Raw genomic sequence first — 18,535 nt, 5'->3', positions numbered from 1 at the left:
TTTTTTTGTTCAGATTTTTTTATCACACCATCCACAAATTTTTTTTGTATTCTCTAAGACTGTGGTCAGAACATTATGTGCTACTTGCACAGTAACCGGCTATCTTATTAGCATATGAATTATTCGTGAATAGTTTTTGTCGGTGGTTGAGCGTGAGTGGCTAGTGCGTGAGACTCAAAATCTCTTGATTGCAGGAAAACGCAGATCGAGTCCTAGACCTAGCCGAATGAGGCTTATTTCTATTTTTGTTATCGCACTTTGTAGAGCTGCTTTTTGCCGTGTTCTCCTTAGTGTTAGCATCTGTGTCAAAACAACGGAGTATCTTAAAGTTTTTCAGAATAAAAGAAACCACATATAATACAATTTCAGAATAAAAGACCACATATAAAACGAGAAAGTCTAAAAATATTTGTTGTGAATCAATTTGGAACAGAGGAAGCAAACTTTGGATGTACTTTATTAAAGCAGTATTTTCAAAATCTAACAAAGGAAGTGCAAAAATTTAGTACATAAGATGAAAGACTAATTTATACTAAAAAGTACAGTGCTCTTACGTTGTGTGCTAACTGCCTTATTTAGATGAAAGTTTTGCTGTAGTGTGTGCTTTGGGGGACTATCTGCTTTCTTTCAGAAAAAGGCTTGTTAGTCTTATGACTTCACGCCTCAGTGAACTCATAAATTACGAATTTTGTCAAAAAAGAGGGCGAAATGCTTTTCAATTTGATACCCGTTTTTTGTGGCCGTTTTTTTTCCTTAAAGGCAATATAGAGACAAGAACATTTTCCTAAATAAGTATTCATTTTTTGTTTTTAACTAGCGAGCGTAGCGTATTATTATGAACCTTCTTTTTTTCCAACCCAAATCGCAAATAAAAGTGCTCAATTAAGGGAAACTTTGCCATAATCACGATCTCTAGCATGAGAACTTTATTTGCATCTGTTGTCTGCTTTATTTGAGGCTAGTGTTTGATTATTGTTAAGTGCCTGTGGCTGAGAGATTAGGGCGTGAGATCTTCATCTCTAGTTGACATGTTCGAATCAGTCGTGGCAGAACTTTTTTCTAATTTCAGGCTTATTTCTTTTTTTATTTCACTTTATAGAGCTGCTTTTTTGTCGCGTTCTTGCTAGTGTTTGCGAAGCGCAGCTTCGCCTCTGTTTAAATGAATACTACTGCCTAACATAATGTTCGCCGTTCAGGGTAGGCGCTAAGTAGGGGTGTCTAACCCTTTGCCTATCCTCGATCAAATTAAAAGTAGAACTTAAATTTGAATTCCAATTGTGTTTAAAAACTGAGAGTTTTATCTTGTGAATTTTTGTTTACTGAAATGTGCAAGCGAAATAAATTCTTCTTTTTATTCTTCTCTATTGTTGCAAAATAGCGTCAGCTTATGAAACACTAAATAATTGAATCTTTGTTGAAATTATCGAAAAGTTAAAGTAATAGTGAAACTTGAAGTGTGCTCTGTTGCTTAGGTCAATTTCGGTGCTAGAAGTGTCATCACTCCGGATCCCATGTTGGCAACGAACGAAGTTGGCATCCCATTTGAACTGGCAACCAAACTCAGTTTTCCAGAACCCATCTCCATGCTAAACATGCAGAGGGTGAAGAAACTGATCAGAAACGGACCTTCGGGCTACCCCGGTGCTAATTTCCTGTTGGACCCAAATGGAAGAATGATGTTTCTGAATGCGAATGACAAAAATTCGAGGGAGAATTTGGTTTACAGGCTGTTCAACGTGTCAATGGACCATGAAAAGTACGTTTAGAGATTCGAATCAGAATAATTATTTAGTGAAATCTCTCCGCCAACACTCACCCCCTAAAAATCAAATTACGGGTAAACCTATTTTAGGGTAGAAGTCACGTTTCTAGCTCCAAAATAATCAACTCCACCTGTGTAAACAAGTGAGATTAATCATTATGGATCTAGAAATAGGACTCTTTACCCGTAATAAGGTTACCATGGTATAAATAGCTGTAATAATTTTATGACTCAAAGTGTACTATGAAAGTTTCGTGAGCTCAATTAAGCAATTTCGGAAGTAAATTTTGATAGTTTCTTAGAAGTGAAAAATGCTCTTCTGTATTTAGACCGTATGTGCTGTATCGACACGTGGAGGATGGGGACGTAGTGGTGTTGAATCGACAGCCGACACTGCACAAGCCCTCAATGCAGGCTCACATCGTCAAAGTACTCAAAAAAGAGAAAACTCTCAGGTAAATCTTGACCGAAAAACTGTTTAAGGACGTCAAAGTTATTCAGTGTTGGTTGGCTAGGTGTGCCGTGCCAATACCAAATGAAAACCTTGTGGGAAAGTGACAACTGGGATTTTGTTGATTCTTCTGTCTTCTTCGAAATCGAAAGACGTTTTTTTTGGCCCGTTCACCAACTCTAAAATTCAGTGTCTATTGGCGCCGAAGTCAACTTGAGAAAAATTTCTAAGGTCGGTCTATCAAAAAGTGATGTCGTAAAATAAATAGTAGCTGAAGGATGGAGCCTTTTGGTGGTCAGGAGGTCGACTGCTTGAGAGGGGGTAGGACGTCGGCACCTCCTTTACTTCAAGCTCCCCTGAGTGAGTGTGTATTTACATTTAGGCTGCACTACTCTGCTTGTAAAGCGTATAATGCGGACTTCGACGGGGATGAGATGAATGTGCACTTCCCTCAGAGCTTCAATGCGAGGAGTGAGTGCTACCAACTGATGAACTCTGCCAACTTCTACCTCACACCAAAAGATGGATCCCCATTAGGTTCAGTACAAATACTTGTGGATAATTGGTCTTCATTAAAAAAAGAGCGATGGTGAAAATATTTTGCTCTCCGCCTGTCAATTGAGAGGTCAGTGGTTAGAGGCCCACTATGAAGCAGCGGTTCTGGGTAAAGAGCCGTGGCCATTTACTTCGTATTTGATTGATCTTAAACTTCTGATTTAAAAGGATAACATTGTCCCATAACATCACAACTTCGAATGAGAAGACCCAATAGTCAGGTTGGGAGAGTAATTTGTGCAATGCTGCAGCAGCGGCGAAGTCGTTAGTATCACCTCTGAGTCACATCGGCGGTTCGAGACTCCATGAAAATATTTGCGGCATTAAATTAAAATCCTGTCCATATAATTTTCTTGTGAAAGGCAACTTTCAAAAGGCACAAAATACAAGTCTCAAAATTAGTTCCGTTTAATTCTGTTAAATTGTTAAGATTCTGGCAAAGTTTCAATATGTTCTAAATATTGCAGGTGGGTTGATCCAGGACCACATAGTGGGAGCAGTCCACTTGACTCTGAGGGGGAAATTTTTCACCAAGCAGCAGTACCAGAGTCTGGTCATGTTCGCCCTTCCCTTCTGCATAGATTCTATCAAGTGTCTGCCTCCTGCGATTGTAAAGCCGTGCCTTCTCTGGTCTGGCAAACAGATATTCTCAACTATACTGCAACACTGCCTTCCAAAGGGTGAGGCGCAAATCGGTTAATTCTTCAAAAAAAAGAAACAGGTAAAAAATGCCGTTTTAGTGTACTTTTTGAAAATTCTTGACGAAATTATTGCGTTTTTTTGGCGCGAGCTTCCTTCAAAATTGATATTTATTGGCGCCTTTAGAAAATTTTAGGGTTGTTCAGTCAAAAATGGGTGTCATAAAATAATACCAAAGGGGGTCCCTTTGGCTGGTGAGGGGTTGGAATCGCTGAGGGGAAAGAATCCCCCTCCCTAAAACCGACCTTGCTACAAGAAGTGAACGGATATCGGTGAAAAATTTCAGGTGCTGCCAGGCCTAACTTTGTGGGAAAATCAAAAGTGAACAAGAAGCTCTGGTCTCAATTGAGGGATTTGACTCCTATGTATGAGCACTCCGATTTGGATGACTCAGTCATTGTCGTGTCTGATGGTGAGTCTATATTTAACTCTTGTTCATTAGAGTCAGCATTTTTTATCGACATATCAGCTGAGCATTTCAATTTTTTGCTGTTTTTTGTCCAAAAAATTTGTTTCCAGCGCTGCTTAAAAGTTTAACATTAAGAAATCGCGTTTTTTTTTCGTTGAAGCTAGCCCTTAAAATTTGTTGTGTTTTGGTCGAACTGTAGGTTTGGTCGAACTGCAATGATTGTCATTAATACATCCAAAGGGGGTGCTAATGAAAAGTTTGGTAACTAGATTTGAAGGGGTCGCCCGCTTTTTTTTATTAGCCCCCGGCCCTACCCACGCCCATTGCATGGCCATCCTGGGGAGGGGTTATCATTTGTCGCAGCCGTTTACCCCTTGATGAGGCGAATGCAATGCCGTTGAGAACCCCCGGCCGGAAACGAAGTGGGATTCGAACTCACGGCCCTCGTGTTAAGACCGTTGCGCCTTACATCCTTGCACGCTAGTAGTTTGTTTGCAGGTGAGCTTCTGCAAGGTGTGATTGACAAAACCTCGATCGGAAGTGCCGAGCACTCTTTCACACATTGTCTGTATGAACTCTATGGGCCTCAACCATGCAGTAAATTCCTCAGGTTGGTTTTCGAGTTTAAAAATGATACCAAAATAAAAAATTTCCCCTGAAAAAACGACAGGGACAAATTGATGGAGTGAAGATAGCGTTTTAACCAGTGGTTTGAGTGAAGTGTGATCTTTTTAAGCGCGTGTTCGAAGCTGATGACTAATTACTTGCAGCAAATGCGTGGGTTCACATTGGGAGTGAAAGATGTCTTGTGCACCTCAGAAGCGGAGAGGGTTAGGAAAAAGAAGAACAGAGCTTGTGTCAAGTGAGTTGCCATTCTCAAGTAAGATTTCTTCTCAGGGTCCAGTTCACCTCTGATTTATGTTCTCTTTTACACTTGCCAGCATAGTGTATTAGTATATTTCTACTTTAGTACAAGTGTGAGAGAGGTCTCAAACCACACTATTTTTAAGCAAATACCGCAATTAACTAAATAAATATGCGCCGGTCGGTCATTTCAAAGCTTGTTCTCAAATGTAATTAAACTATTGCCTCATTTGTGCTAAATTATGCGATATTTTAATTGGCATCAGCGAGGCAACAAAGTGAACAGTTTTGAAGTGATTTGAACATTAAGGACCCTGTTAGTTTCTTGGACCCCTGTATCACACTTGTACCCCTTTTTTTCCAACCTGAGCTTTTTTCGTAAAGTTATGAGGGTTTAAAGATTGCCATTTTGACCAATTTGTGACAATTAACGCGCAATATAATTCGCGCTATTAACGCGAAAGCGATATTTAATCCGTCTTATAAATCGTTCCAAATTGGTTGAACGAAGCTTATTTGCCATAATTGATTTGTTACAAGGAACGAAATCTGTCTTTTTGTACTTTATTTGGCGTGTGGGGGGATGATTTTCATTAAAAAAATTCAAATTTTAGAAAAAAAAATTTCATTTTATTTTATTTCATTTAACTTTTTTATGTACTACTGCTGCTCAATAAACCTTAAAAGGCAGTCGAAACCATCAGGGCTTCGCCCTGATACGAGCAGTCTTGTTGTTCAGACTTTCGATATGAAATTAACGGAATATTTGTGCTCGGGGTGGGTTTTTTTTTCTTCAGACAAATTTCGACTTTTTAACTCTTCTTTTTTGACGGAATTTTTTATATCATTCAAAAGGTATTGTTGTCCTGAGCTTAAATTTGAAAAGATATTTCACCTGTGATCATTTTTCGTAAAGTTATCAGGGTTTTAACGTTGCCATTTTGGCCGTTTTGACCAATTTGGGACAATTAACGCGCAATATAATTCGCGCTATTAACGCGTAAGCGGAGATTTAATCCGTCTTATAAATCGTTCCCAATTGGTTGAACGAAGCTTATTTGCCATAATTGATTTGTTACAAGGAACAAAATCTATCTTTTTGTACTTTATATGGCGTGTGGGGGGATGATTTTCAAAAAAAAATTTCAAATTTTAGAAAAAAAAATTTCATTTTATTTTATCTAATTTAATTTTTATATGTATTACTGCTGCTCAATAATTCTTAAAAGGCAGTCGGAACAGTCGCCCTGATACGAGCAGTCTTGTTAAATTTTGGCCTCATACAAGCATTCTTGTGAACTCTGTAATGTTAAAATTGCTGTCAAGCTCATTCTCAAAGAGCAAGAAAAATTATGACTGTTCAAAACAAGCAATTGTTAAAATTGCTATTTAATTAGACTTGAGTTATCATAGTAAAACGGATGCGTCAACTCACATTCTTTCTAACGATTTCAAAAAATCAGGATTAAGATTGTTCTATTCAAAATCAAAATAAGCAACAAGACTGCTCGTATCAGGGTGAAGCCCTGAATGTTCCGACTGCCTTTTAAGGTTTATGGAGCAGTAACAGCATTAAAAAATTCAATGAAATAAAACAAAACGAAAAATTTTTTTATCCAAAATTGAAACTTTTTATGAAATTTTTTCATCACCCCACACGCCATATAAATGACAAAAGGATAAATTTCGCTCCTTGTAACAAACCAATTATGGCAAATATGCTTCTTTTAACCAATTTGGAACGATTTATAAGACGAATTAATACTCCGCTTTCGCGTTAATAGCGCGAAATATATCGCGCGTTAATTGTCCCAAATTGACCAAAATGGCAATCTTTAAACCCCCGTAACTTTACAAAAAATGATCACAGGTGAAATATCTTTTTAAATTTGAGCTCAGGACAACAATACCTTTCGAATGATGTAAAAAAATTCCGTCAAAAATGGCTAGTTAAAAAGTCGAAATTTGTCTGAAGAAAAAAAAACCCACCCCGAGCACAAATGTTCCGTTACTTTCGTATCGAAAGTCGGAACAAAAATGTCCTTTTCAAAAATTTTGCAACTCAGTATATTTCGCGAAATGTTTTGAATGCCTACTTCATACAAAGTTTGGCTTAAAATTTTCCTACAATTTATCGCATGCAAAGTTTGTGGTTGTCTTTAGTGATTCAATTCTAAATAATTACATGCAATTTTTGCCTTTAGTTGATTCCAAATGATCACATGCAAAGTTTACGTGCTAATTTTTTGCCTTCCAAATCTTCTGGTCTAGGACAACAAGCCGACGGAACTTCGAGCCGAAAGGACTTGAGGCCGAAACTTAAACATTACAAGCACCTCAAAACACTATTTTTTCATCCGTAAAACGTTTCTTTTCAAACATTTAGGCAAGTTTAGTCCATAATAAGCTTTATTCATGACAATGCACTACTTATGATTGGCATCCGTTAGTAAAGTCAGCCGGTTTTTGAAACGCATAACCTATAAAAATGAAAAACGACATCAACCGTGTTGTATTTTTCAACTATCCTAAACTTGATTTGGATGCTTAAACTTTATGAAAACGCCAATAACCAGTGAAGAAAGATCATGAAATTGAGAAATTCTTCAAAAAAGTTTTCAAATTGATCATATTTTATGACTATGGTAAAATATTCGGCTTGAAGTCCCTAATTTTACAATTCGGCATGAAGTCCCGTCGGCTTGATGTCTGGCACACCAAATCTTCTACCCTTTCTCTCTTGTATTTACGAAATTGCAGCTTTGCTTCTGTTTCACGATCTCTAGCATTGGAAACTTCAGAGCATCTGTTCTCTGCTTTATTTGTGGCTAGTGTTTGGCGATCGTTAAGCATTCGTGGCTGCGAGGGAAGGACGTAAGAGTTAAAACTTTGGTTCTTTTTCACCCGCCCCTCCCCATCAGCGAATACTCACTAATAATTTTTCTGTTCTCATTGTCCGATTGTTACAAAAATTGGCATGAGGTTTAATTAGGCTATGACAAACATATTTGGTCTTCACATCTAACCTTGTAAGGATCAAGTTAACATCCTCCCCCAGATAGACCAAGTTAAGATCTTTAATCCCAGCATTTAATTCGCATTAAATTTGCTAGCCACTGCATGTAAAATAATACTCGATTCTAATTGACTGAAAATTCCTAACTTAGAACCAAGTTAACATCTCCCCCCCCCCCAAGGGCTTTGGGGGGGGGGGGGATGAGGATGCTAACTTGGTCCCCTTGTAAAACCTCTCGTTACGCCAGAAATTGAGGCTTATGTGAGGTGGGGGGAAAAGGAAAAGAGCCAAAACTTTTCCTAAAAATCCAGTTTTCCTTAATTAGGTTAATTTTTTATCAAAAAATGCCAAACAAAAATTCAAAGAGCTTTAACGTCATCTATTTTTTATTTGGAACTGTCTGTTGGCTATGTTCCGTTGGCGCGCTAGTGTTTGCGAATTCAGCTTCGCCTGTATGTTCATGTCGCTCGCGTCCCTTGGATGTATATCATATACAGCAGTAGCGTGATTAATCAGAGATGAAGGTCACTGTTGCTTATTTAGAGCGGGTCCTAGTGTCACTGCCGAAGCTCTGCTCGGAGAGGTCAGTGACCCAAAAGAGGATGAACTGAAAACTCAGCTGGAGCTGTTACACAACCAGCGAGATGCCTTCAAAATGTCTACCTGGGAGAAAATGATGTCGGTATGTTCGATCCGAATCAGCTAAATCGTATCAGTCAACATCAACAAAAAATCTGTACGCTAGAAAATTCCAAAACATTTTTTTCCGAACACAAAGTGGGAAGGAATTCTGGATACGGGTGTGTTCAAACAAGCGGATACTACTAAGCTAAATTTTTTTACAACCTAAATCTCAAATGTTGTGCTAATTTCGTTTGGTGGTACTTTTGCAGCAGGCAACATGGGCAGTTTAATAGCCTGTGATTACACATGCGGAGCTTGTTGTCTTATTACATTATCCATTGCTTTACAACCTAAATCGAAAATAAAAGTTCCCATAAAAAAGATAATTTTGCATGTTTATATCTGGCATTATTTTGGTGTATAGCATTGTTTTTTTTTCTATTTTATTGGTGGCTAGTTTCTGTTTGATAACACTAGAGTCAGCTTAGTGTATTGTTAAGAGCCTTCTCTTTTTTCTAACCTAACTCGCAAATAAAAATGTTCTTTAAACGTGTTCACTTAATTGGAAGTTCCACTGTAGCATTAGAAATTGTATAGCATCTGTTCTCTGCTTCATTTGTGACTTTTTTCACTATTACCTATTAAGCTTCCTTGACTGAGTGGTCAGGTTGTGAGACTCAATCCCTAGGTAGCCGGTTCGAATCTCAGACGTAGTCGAATTTTTTGCTCATAAGAGGCTTATTTCTACTTTTTATTGCAATTTATTTTGTCGTGTTCTTTTTTGTCGAGTTGCTTTTTTGTCGTGTTCTCGCTAGCTTCGCTTTTGTTTAAAATTAGTTTTTATGAAAATAAATGGGATTTGGTTGTGTTATTGTGTTTTGAGACGCTTTGGAAAGTTTTTTCTCTTTCGTAAAAATTTTAAATTTTCTCAAACCTATTTAATCGTTTCTTCTCGAACTTAAAAGTCGTTTCGATGGAAAAGTGGCTACTCGGCTGTCTGCCTGCATACTTGACTAGTCTCTAGTTCTTTACTTTCAGGCTACAGCCTTCTAAAATTTCAGTGGGTGATTTTTGACCTATTTTTTCTGTGTTTATGTATGACCCTGCCAAATCTGAGACAAGGATATTATGGGCATTACCCATGGATAAGCTGCTGCGCCCTAATTTTTGAGGAAAAAGAGTTTGGCCTTAGAAAAAGTCCAAATTTTATAATCGTTGACCTTTTTTTTATTAGAAATTTCTCCTTTTTCTCTTAATCTTTTTCGTCAAATTTTAGATAAAGGGTTCAATCTATAAAATCAGTTCGATCACTAGGATTATTGAAACGGCTAATCAAAAAAATTTACTGTCATAGAAATGGTCCAATTTGGATATTTTGAAAGTTGTTAGGAAACTTTTTGCCTTCTCTCAAAAACTACCCTGCCAAATCGGAGGTGAATGGTTTGATTGAAAAAACTGTTCATGTGAATTTTCTCTGCACAAGTGGTGTCAGCCTAATTTTCTTGGTGATTTTTTTTCAGAAAAAAAGTCTTAAAACGCTCCTATAACTACAGATGTGCATTCATACATTTTAATGCATTTATGAATGCACTTTGGGGCTAGGTCTTTTACCAGACCGACCCTTTACCAGACCGACCCTTTACCAGACCACAATGTAATAATTCAATTAAGATAAATTTAAATTACTGGAAGATACAAAAAGGAAGCGGTTAGAACAAACAAAACTTAGCTGAGAAAACCTTGAAATCATTGTCTTTAACCAGACTAAACGGCGTCAATACATCTGTCAATCAAATTTGCTTATCGAGTCTGGTAAAAGGTACATGTTATAACTTTTCTGGTAAAAGGTCGGCCTGGTTAAAGGTCGGCCCCCATGCACTTTGGTATATATTCAATTTTTGAATTGAAATTCATCCGTTGAAAGTGACGGAAATAGCACTCTTCAAATACGAACGTAGAAATGGCGCGAAAAAACGAACAAGTTCTAGTTTCGAAAATCAAATTTAATTTTTAGATTTTCAGCGGAACAAAAACTTTACGATTTGATCCAGCTTTCTCATGTTGCGTTAATGTTATCAAAGAAGCGCCAATCATAAACTGTTCTATAACTTCAAAGAGCTCAAAGGTCATCTATTTTTTTCTGTGAAACCCTAAAGTTGAGATTTTTTCAACTAAGTCTCCAGTATATTTTTTTCTGTTTACTTGCGTTCATTACTCTTTTCCAACTGTCTGTTGGCTGTTTTAAAAAATGGGTCATTTTAATTTCAATTGGCAGAAGAAAGTTTTTGTAGGAAGTCATTATAATAGTGTTTGTTTACAGGGCAAGGTAGGCTCCTTGAACTCGGAGCTGACTGCAGCGTGCATTCCTTATGGACTGAAATCCAAATTTCCTCACAACAATCTGCTGATGATGATTGAGAGTGGTGCTAAAGGAAGTGCAATCAACATGGCTCAAATAGCCGCTCAGGTGAGTTTGCTGAGTTTATTTCAGGTCGTCGAAAGCCGACCCTTGGTTTAGTTTTTGCCTCACCGGCGTACGACTTCCTATATAATAATATTAAATTCGTTTACGAATCAGGCACATTACATAAATTATTTATTATAATTTATAAATGCACAGATTTAGTAGTGCCGATTCGAATGGTCACCGTAAGGCTACAAGCCTGTTTGCAGATGCCATTTGAGAACAATTTGGAGAATCAAAATCCATTCTTTTGTTTTTATCCGATAGAAACCTACTGTTTTGCAATAACCGTTTTTGTTGATGTAGATCTAAACCATAAAGACCAAGGATTTTAATTTATGATTTCTTAATATGAAACAAACAAGTTACTCGTCAAAAAAAAAAATTCAACCCAGTTTTTACTAAAAAAACCTTTGCACAGAAATCGGTATCATGTATTCATGACCTACTTACCAAGATTTTTCAAAATCATCTCATTTAAAAATTGTATGCAGTTTCAAAAAATGAGCTAATTTTTCCTTTTCCTTTTTTTAAAATTGGATATTCGGGTATTTTTTCCGCGCAAAGTTAGCTGCTCAAACGAATTATTGTTTCGGGTTGCATCAAAAAATTCTGCAATCAATGGCATTTCAATCAAGTATTTGCTACTCAAGTTATTGATTTTGAAGATAAATATGGTTTTAATATTTTTTTGCCATTTACTGTAGTCAGAGTTTTCTAAGCTCTAAGCTGCTTGCTCAGTAACTGGTTATTCTTGACACTATGTGCAACTATCGGAAATGAAACTTGCATCGCTCGGAAAGTTTGGGAAAAGGATATTGTGCGTATTTTTACTGGCCAGATATCTTTTTTGCGAGCCGCATTATGTGTGAAATTTTTTTACTTGGAAGTTATAAGCAATAATACAATTAAACTTGCTAGAGCAAGTGTCTTGTAATCAGGAACTAGATTTTCCCCTCTAAGCAACTTTTCTTACAATTCTTACTGGATTTCTTACTTTCTTAATTTTTGAACCTTAATATATTATGGTCTCCTTCCAACTTGGTCTGGAGGTAATGCTGCTGACTTGTTTTTATTTCAGTGCGTATGAATCTGAAATTCTGTTCCGGGAAAAATTGATTTGTCGGGCTAATGCTTGTGTGCTTCTGTTTTGTCTGCTTAGTTGCCGCATCACGGATTTTTCTTGTGCTGTAAGCAATTTTTACTGTATTTGAAAGTATTGATTTTTTCCTGTAATTCCATTATAAAACAAACTTTGGTTTTACTAGCCCTGCATATTTTCCTCTGTTTTTTCTTTTGGCATCTATGGTTTTAATTTATGTTCAATAGGCTTAATCAATTTATTTTGAGTCAATTGGAAGGAAAAATTGTTGTTTTTATAAAAATAAACGGTCGATTGTGATGCAAAATCTTAAAGTTTTGGAACTTATTACAACAATTTTATGACAACAATTTCTGATGATTTTTTTTCTGGTTTCGGCTGCACGGTTTTCTACTCATTTATTGTCGGCTTTGTTGCCGCTTGATAAATATTAAAAGCGTTTTTAATGCTTGTGTTTGTGTTTCTCGATTGTTTTTCTCGAAATTGGATTTTTTATTCATGGTTGTTTCCGTCTGTTTGCTAGCTTGCAATTTTTTTTATTGCCTCTAGTTCAGCGTTACCTCTATTCGAAAATTTTCTTCCTGCTTGATTTATTACACTTGCGATTGTTAGTGTATCAGTACGGACAATTTTTTGCTAACCCAACTCGCAAATCAAATACATCATTAAAAGTGTTCTTTTATTTGGTTGCACTTTTGCTATTATCACGAGCTGTAGCATTGGAATTTTTTCAGCATCTTTTCTCTGTTTCATTTGCGGCTAGTGTTTGTGATTTATTAAACGTTAGTGCGCGATACTCATAATATCTAGGTCGCTGATCGAATCCCAGACGTAGCTGACTTTTTATCATGAAGTTTTATTATGACTAACAAAATCAATAGAAACAAATTTTTTCCGACATAATTAGTGCATTTTTTTAATCTTAGCTAGCGTAATAAATACCAATTTTCGAGGTTGTGAGACTCTTAATCTACAGGTCGTTTGATAGATTCCGGCCAATAGCATTCCGACACATAGCATGATTTTTGTTTTTCTAGACTTACTTGACCGTTTTTTCTTTAATTCACTTTTAAACTTTTTGGAACTACCTTTTGCTTTTTCTCTCTTGTGTTTGCTAAATGCAGCTTTGCCTCTGTGTCAAAACTTTTTGATTGAAATCCTGCTGTCTAATTCATTTGGGACTAAATTTAATCTTTTCAACGCTTATTTTCAAAACAAATTCAAATTGTTTTGACTGTTCACAGCGTCGTGACACTAGTGACTTCGATAGCGTAGTGTAATATGCGCAGTCCAGTTTCCTCCAACAAATTCGAAATTAAAAGTGCTTATTTTGATGCAATTTTTGCTGCATAGAATTGGCAATACAAAATGATTGGAAATATGTTGCACCTTTACAGCTTATTGATAACTTGTGCTTTGACATTCGAATAGTTTGAAGTCTATCCAGTTGATGCATTTTTAATTCATCAAGTGAACCGAAGAAAGCTATTTGTTTCAAACAGCATAAGATTCATAAAATCTTGTTTTCAAAAATTTTCTAGCTAAATATATCTCGCACTTTTTTGAAATGCATAATTTATACTTAATGTGGCTTTATGATTTGCGATTTATCACATGCAAAATTGTATCTTTTTGTGTTTGGCGCTACTTTTGCTGCATTGAATTGGCAATTTATTAACATATGTTGCTGCATTATTGGTGGCTAGTTTTTGAGGATTTTAAGCATCCGTGGCTGAATGGTTAGTGCATGAGACTCAAATTTGCTAGATCGCAGTTTTCTGCTAATTGGAGTTTTCGCTAAGCCTCGAGTTTTTGCAAATTCGAGGCTTATTTCTACTTTTTTTAAGTCACTTGATAGAGCTGCTTTTTTTCGTGTTCTCGCAATTGTTTACGAAGCACAGCTTCGCTTCTGTGTCTCCAATTTATCGGCGACTTTTTGGATTCTATAAAATTCTGCGGCAGTCGACTTTTAAATTTAGGTATCCGAAGACAGGTGCGATTTCCGCCGAAGTTCATCGTTTTCCCAGCCTCATAACTATTTTTATGTTTTCGCATTTTTCTTTAAAGTGACTTAAAAATGAATCCTGGTCAGTGCGGTCAATTGATATTCAGGTCGTTATTTTTGCAATTCCTAATTGAATAATGGTGATTGCTTTAAAGCTTTTTAAATAAAGAGTTTATTAGCTGAGTTATTGGTTTTAATTTTTAAAAAAACAGTTTTTCAAAAACAAACCTAGAAGGTTGTTCATGTTCCCATAACTTGTTTCAGAATGGTCAAATTGAGTTGGAGGGACGTCGCATCCCGATGCAGCTGAGTGGAAAGCATCTAGCCTGTTTCAAAGCATACGACCTGAACCCAGTGGCTGGAGGATTTGCCACGAACCGCTTCCTGACTGGACTGAAACCCTCCCAGTACGTGTACCATTGTATGGCTGGAAGAGATGGTCTAGTAGACACGGCCGTCAAAACAAGCAGAAGTGGATATTTGCAAAGGTAATGTTTTCTTTTGCTATCTTTGCTGGTAATTGGAGAAGTCTGATCTTGGTTGCATTGTTTTAATTAGTTTTCATTCCATGTGAGAAACGGGGATTAGTAGATAATTTTTTTCTCCGCTCCGACGAATTTTTCCTAGCTCTCTGAAATCCCTCCATTGATCACATACTTCGAAAAGTGTCGAACAGAAAAATCACTTTATGGAGCGTTCACAAAAGATTTACACAAAAAGGAAAGTTTTGGCGGAAAAATTAACGTTGCTTTCGCAGCAGAGATTCAAGACAGGCATTCGTCGCTTCTCCAAACTTTCATTTTCAAATAGTCAATTCCGTGTTACAAGCAATTTTAATTTAACAACCTGCAAAAGAAAATGTTTTCTCTAAAGGTGTCTCGTAAAACTGTTGGAGGGTGTGAAGGTGCATTACGACAACACAGTTCGCAACAGTGACTCCACGATGGTGCAGTTCCTGTTCGGAGAAGATGGCCTGGATCCCATCAAGTCCAGTTATCTCAATAACTCGAAGACTATGAAGACTCTGATCAACAACAAGAATGTCTATGATGACAAAGTGCGCACATGCAGGGAAGCAGTGGATACAACTGCAGTCAAAGCTCATTTAAAAGGTGAAAATAGTTGATGTGGTCACCAGTGTCGGAAAAAGATTTGAATTAGAATTTTGTCAAGTAAATGAAAATCATAAATTTTAATTACAGTGGAACGCCCATATTTTTTCTCCATCTTTTACGGGGGTCGAAGTTTTCAACTTGTTCGTCAAAAAAAGTTATCAGCTTAATTTTTTTGAACGTTTTCTTTGCCGTTTTACCAAAAGGTTTGCCAAGTGTTTAGTGATTTTTAGGAAGTGCCCATGATACAGATCCGAGAACTAATTATCCGAGTTTTCTCAGTATTGGTTTTGATTATCTAAATATCTTTCTCATAAAGTTCGACGCATAATTTCAGGGGGGGGGGTTAAAAGTGGTCATTTTCCTAGCCACTTTTACTATACTACTTGAAATGTTTTGCGGAGAAAAATTTCACTTTCCTTTTTTTTTTATACAAGCTCAGCGTAGTGTATAACTTCGAACACTTTTTTCCCAACTGTATTGCAAATTAAGGTTCTAATTTGATAGAAATTATGGTATTTCTTAGCATTGGCAGTTTAATAGCATCTGTAGCTGCTTTATTTGTGGCTTGTGTTAGTTAATTGCCAAGGGATTGTGGCGCAAATGTGAGGACTTAAGTCTCCTAACTCTAATCTGAAGGACGGAGGTTTGATTCCAGCACATGGCAATTTTATTTTTCAAGGCTTATTTTCACTTAGTTTTTACCTTTTTATAGCTACTTTTTGCCGTTTTCTCTCTTTTGTGTTTGCGAATTTCTGCATTGCGTCTGTGGTGATGGTCTTTTTTGGCCATGTGCTGTTTGAAGTTTTCATCAGCTTAATCTTATATATTAAATGTAACTCCGAATGCGCTATGGACGCAATGTTTAACTGAATGCAATGTTTTAGCTTTGTCGAAAGCAACATTTAAAAAATTCTTAAGGCCTAACGTTTAAGAGAAAGCCAAGAATGATCTAGATTTTTGAAATTTTTTTAAGTATAGACAAGATGGATTCAATTCATTTATAAGGCTAGACAGTGCCTGTCCATTTTTTCCGAAGTTTGCGTTCTTAGATTAATTTCATTCTGAAACGAACCAACTAAAAACAACAACCTCCTTGCTAGAAAAACTAGCTGTTTGCAAACCGATTTGCACTATGAATTGTTTTGAAAATGTTCAACGTTTCATCGCTTGCATAGCTTGCTTAGAAAGAAAAGAACTTTTCGCCAATCGATTTGCTGTGAAAACTTGAGATAATTCAAAGTTTCATTGCCTCAATAGCTTGCTTGATTTACCTCTTGAAATAACTTGAAAAGTTCAAAAGTTTCATCGCATGAATCGTGTGCTCAGAAAAACGTTGAAATATTTCAAGTTATCTCATAGACCGAACCGTTTTGCGAAAAGCTGAAGTTTTTAAAGCAAAGTTTTCGCAAACATTTTGTTAGCAAGCTTTTTGCAAATTTTAAATATTTAAAGTTTAATAGCTCACTTAGATAAACTTAAGCTTTTGGCAAAACGATTCAGTCTATGAAACAACCTGAAATAATTGCACATTTCATAGCTCTAAAAGCTTGCTTAGAAAAATTTCAATTTTTCCTGAACCGACTCAGATAAGTTAACATGAAACAGTTCAAAGTTTCACAGCTCTAAATGGTTGCTAAGAAAAATTTCAATTTTTCCTGAACCGACTCAGATAAGTTAACATGAAACAGTTCAAAGTTTCATAGCTCTAAAAGGTTGCTAAAAAATTTTGTGAACCGATTTGGTCAGCAGAATAACTTCAAAATATTCAAAGTTTTATCGCTTGACTAGCTTGCTTCGAAAAGTTGAAAGTTTTTCGCAAACTGATTCGGTATATGAAATAAATCAAAATTTCATAGCTTTGAAAGCTTGATTAGAAAAACTTCAACTTTCAGTCTATGAACCTATTCAGTCTATCAATTATTTTGAAATAATTCGAAGTTTCGTACCTTCAAAAGCTTGCTTAGAAAATTTTAAGCTTTTTTGGAAACTGATTCGGGATACAAACTAACTTGAATTATTTTGAACTTTTTTGCCTAAGAAAGCTTGCTAAGAAAAGTTAAGTTTTTTTTTAGGAACCCATTCGATCAACAAAATACTTTAAAAAATTCTAAGTTACATAGCTTGAATAGCCTGCTTAGAAGACTGTAAGCTGGCTATCTTTTTTGCTAGCTCTCTTTTCTGTATCAACTTCATGAAATAACTTGAAATATTTTGAAGTTTCCTTTCTTAGCTAGCTTGCTTAGAATTACTTAAATTTATTGCCAACAGATAGGCTTCATGCAACGATCTGAAATTTCAAAAATGTTCCGTTGATCGAATAGCATATGAAACTATTTTTTGCAAAAGATTAGATCCAATAAACGATATGAAATATTTCAAAGTTTCATGACTTCAAATGCTTGCTTAGAAAAACTTGAACACTTCGCGAACTGATTCGGTCCTTAAAATAGCTTGCTTAGGAAAAGCATTAGTTTTCCGTGAGCCAATTTGTTATAAAATTTTTTAAAGCATAATATTAATAGCCTGCATTCATTCTATGAAAAACCTTGAAATAATTCCAAGTTTCATAGCTCTAATAGTTTGATTAGAAAAACTTGAATCTTTTGCGAACCAGTTCGCTGTGTGAAGTAACATGAACTATTTCAAAGTTTCATCGCTTGAATAGCTTGCTAAAAAAATTTTACTTTTCGCCAACTGATTCGCCCTATCAAACAACGTGAATTTTTTCAAATTTTCCGTACTTTAATAGCTCGCCAGAAAAACTTCACTTTTTCGCGGATTTATTCGCTCTATGAAGCAACTTTAAATAATTCAATGTTTCATTGCTTGAAATGCTTTCATAGAAAAACCTTAAGTTTCGCCTCCCGATTTGCTTCATGAAACATTTTGAATTATTTCAAAGTTTCAGCTTGAATCGCTTGCTTAGAAAAACTTCAATTTTTCGGGAACTGATTCGTTCTACGAAACCTAAAGTTTTTCAAACCGATTTACGATATGGCTCAACATGAAATTGTTCAAAGTTTCATAGCTTGAATAGCTTGATCAAAACACTTTTTTGTGAGCCAATTGATTTTTGGAGGCGGGCTTGCTAGTTGCTCTGTAATAGTAAAAAGATTTATGAAGCCAAGTGTCTGTGTTTCTAAGTTAAGGTCCGTGTTTCTTTCTCGGATTTTTTTTAATTGTTCACCTATAATTTTTTTTCGCTGTTTGCATATTTGAGTTTTCTCGAAATTTATGTGTCAAATGGACTGGAAATTGTCCACTCCAGAAGCAAAAGGACATTCGGAAAATTAAAAAGCGTGCATTTTTCGTAGTTTCAAAACTACACGAAAGATTTCAGAATTTCATGCGCTAAAAATTGACCTATTAGTTTTCTCTAACTGGCTTTGTTTCAGAAAGAAACGGCCAAAATAAAGGAATTTTGAAGTTCAACGAGCGTAAAGCTTGTGTTTTTTTTTTCAAAGTTGAA

General features: G+C 36.1%; 1 protein-coding gene across 1 annotated transcript in view; it reads left to right on the top strand.

Moving 5' to 3' along the window:
- Positions 1 to 18,535, top strand: part of LOC134843898 (DNA-directed RNA polymerase I subunit RPA1-like) — an 81,229-nt gene that overhangs the window by 8,175 nt on the left and 54,519 nt on the right. Inside the window, exons 7-17 of the mRNA XM_063860236.1 lie at positions 1,473 to 1,756; positions 2,092 to 2,217; positions 2,596 to 2,750; positions 3,236 to 3,448; positions 3,754 to 3,879; positions 4,375 to 4,486; positions 4,613 to 4,738; positions 8,300 to 8,438; positions 10,701 to 10,847; positions 14,216 to 14,439; positions 14,825 to 15,063. Of these exons, the coding sequence (XP_063716306.1) occupies positions 1,473 to 1,756; positions 2,092 to 2,217; positions 2,596 to 2,750; positions 3,236 to 3,448; positions 3,754 to 3,879; positions 4,375 to 4,486; positions 4,613 to 4,738; positions 8,300 to 8,438; positions 10,701 to 10,847; positions 14,216 to 14,439; positions 14,825 to 15,063 (1,891 nt within the window). The remainder of the gene's footprint in view (positions 1 to 1,472; positions 1,757 to 2,091; positions 2,218 to 2,595; positions 2,751 to 3,235; positions 3,449 to 3,753; positions 3,880 to 4,374; positions 4,487 to 4,612; positions 4,739 to 8,299; positions 8,439 to 10,700; positions 10,848 to 14,215; positions 14,440 to 14,824; positions 15,064 to 18,535) is intronic.

Source organism: Symsagittifera roscoffensis, chromosome 4 (genome assembly GCF_963678635.1).
Source record: "Symsagittifera roscoffensis chromosome 4, txSymRosc1.1, whole genome shotgun sequence".
Classification (NCBI taxonomy): Eukaryota; Metazoa; Xenacoelomorpha; order Acoela; family Convolutidae; genus Symsagittifera; species Symsagittifera roscoffensis.
The sequence above is the reverse complement of the archived record's forward strand: the minus strand, read 5'-3'. Positions and strand labels throughout refer to the sequence as shown.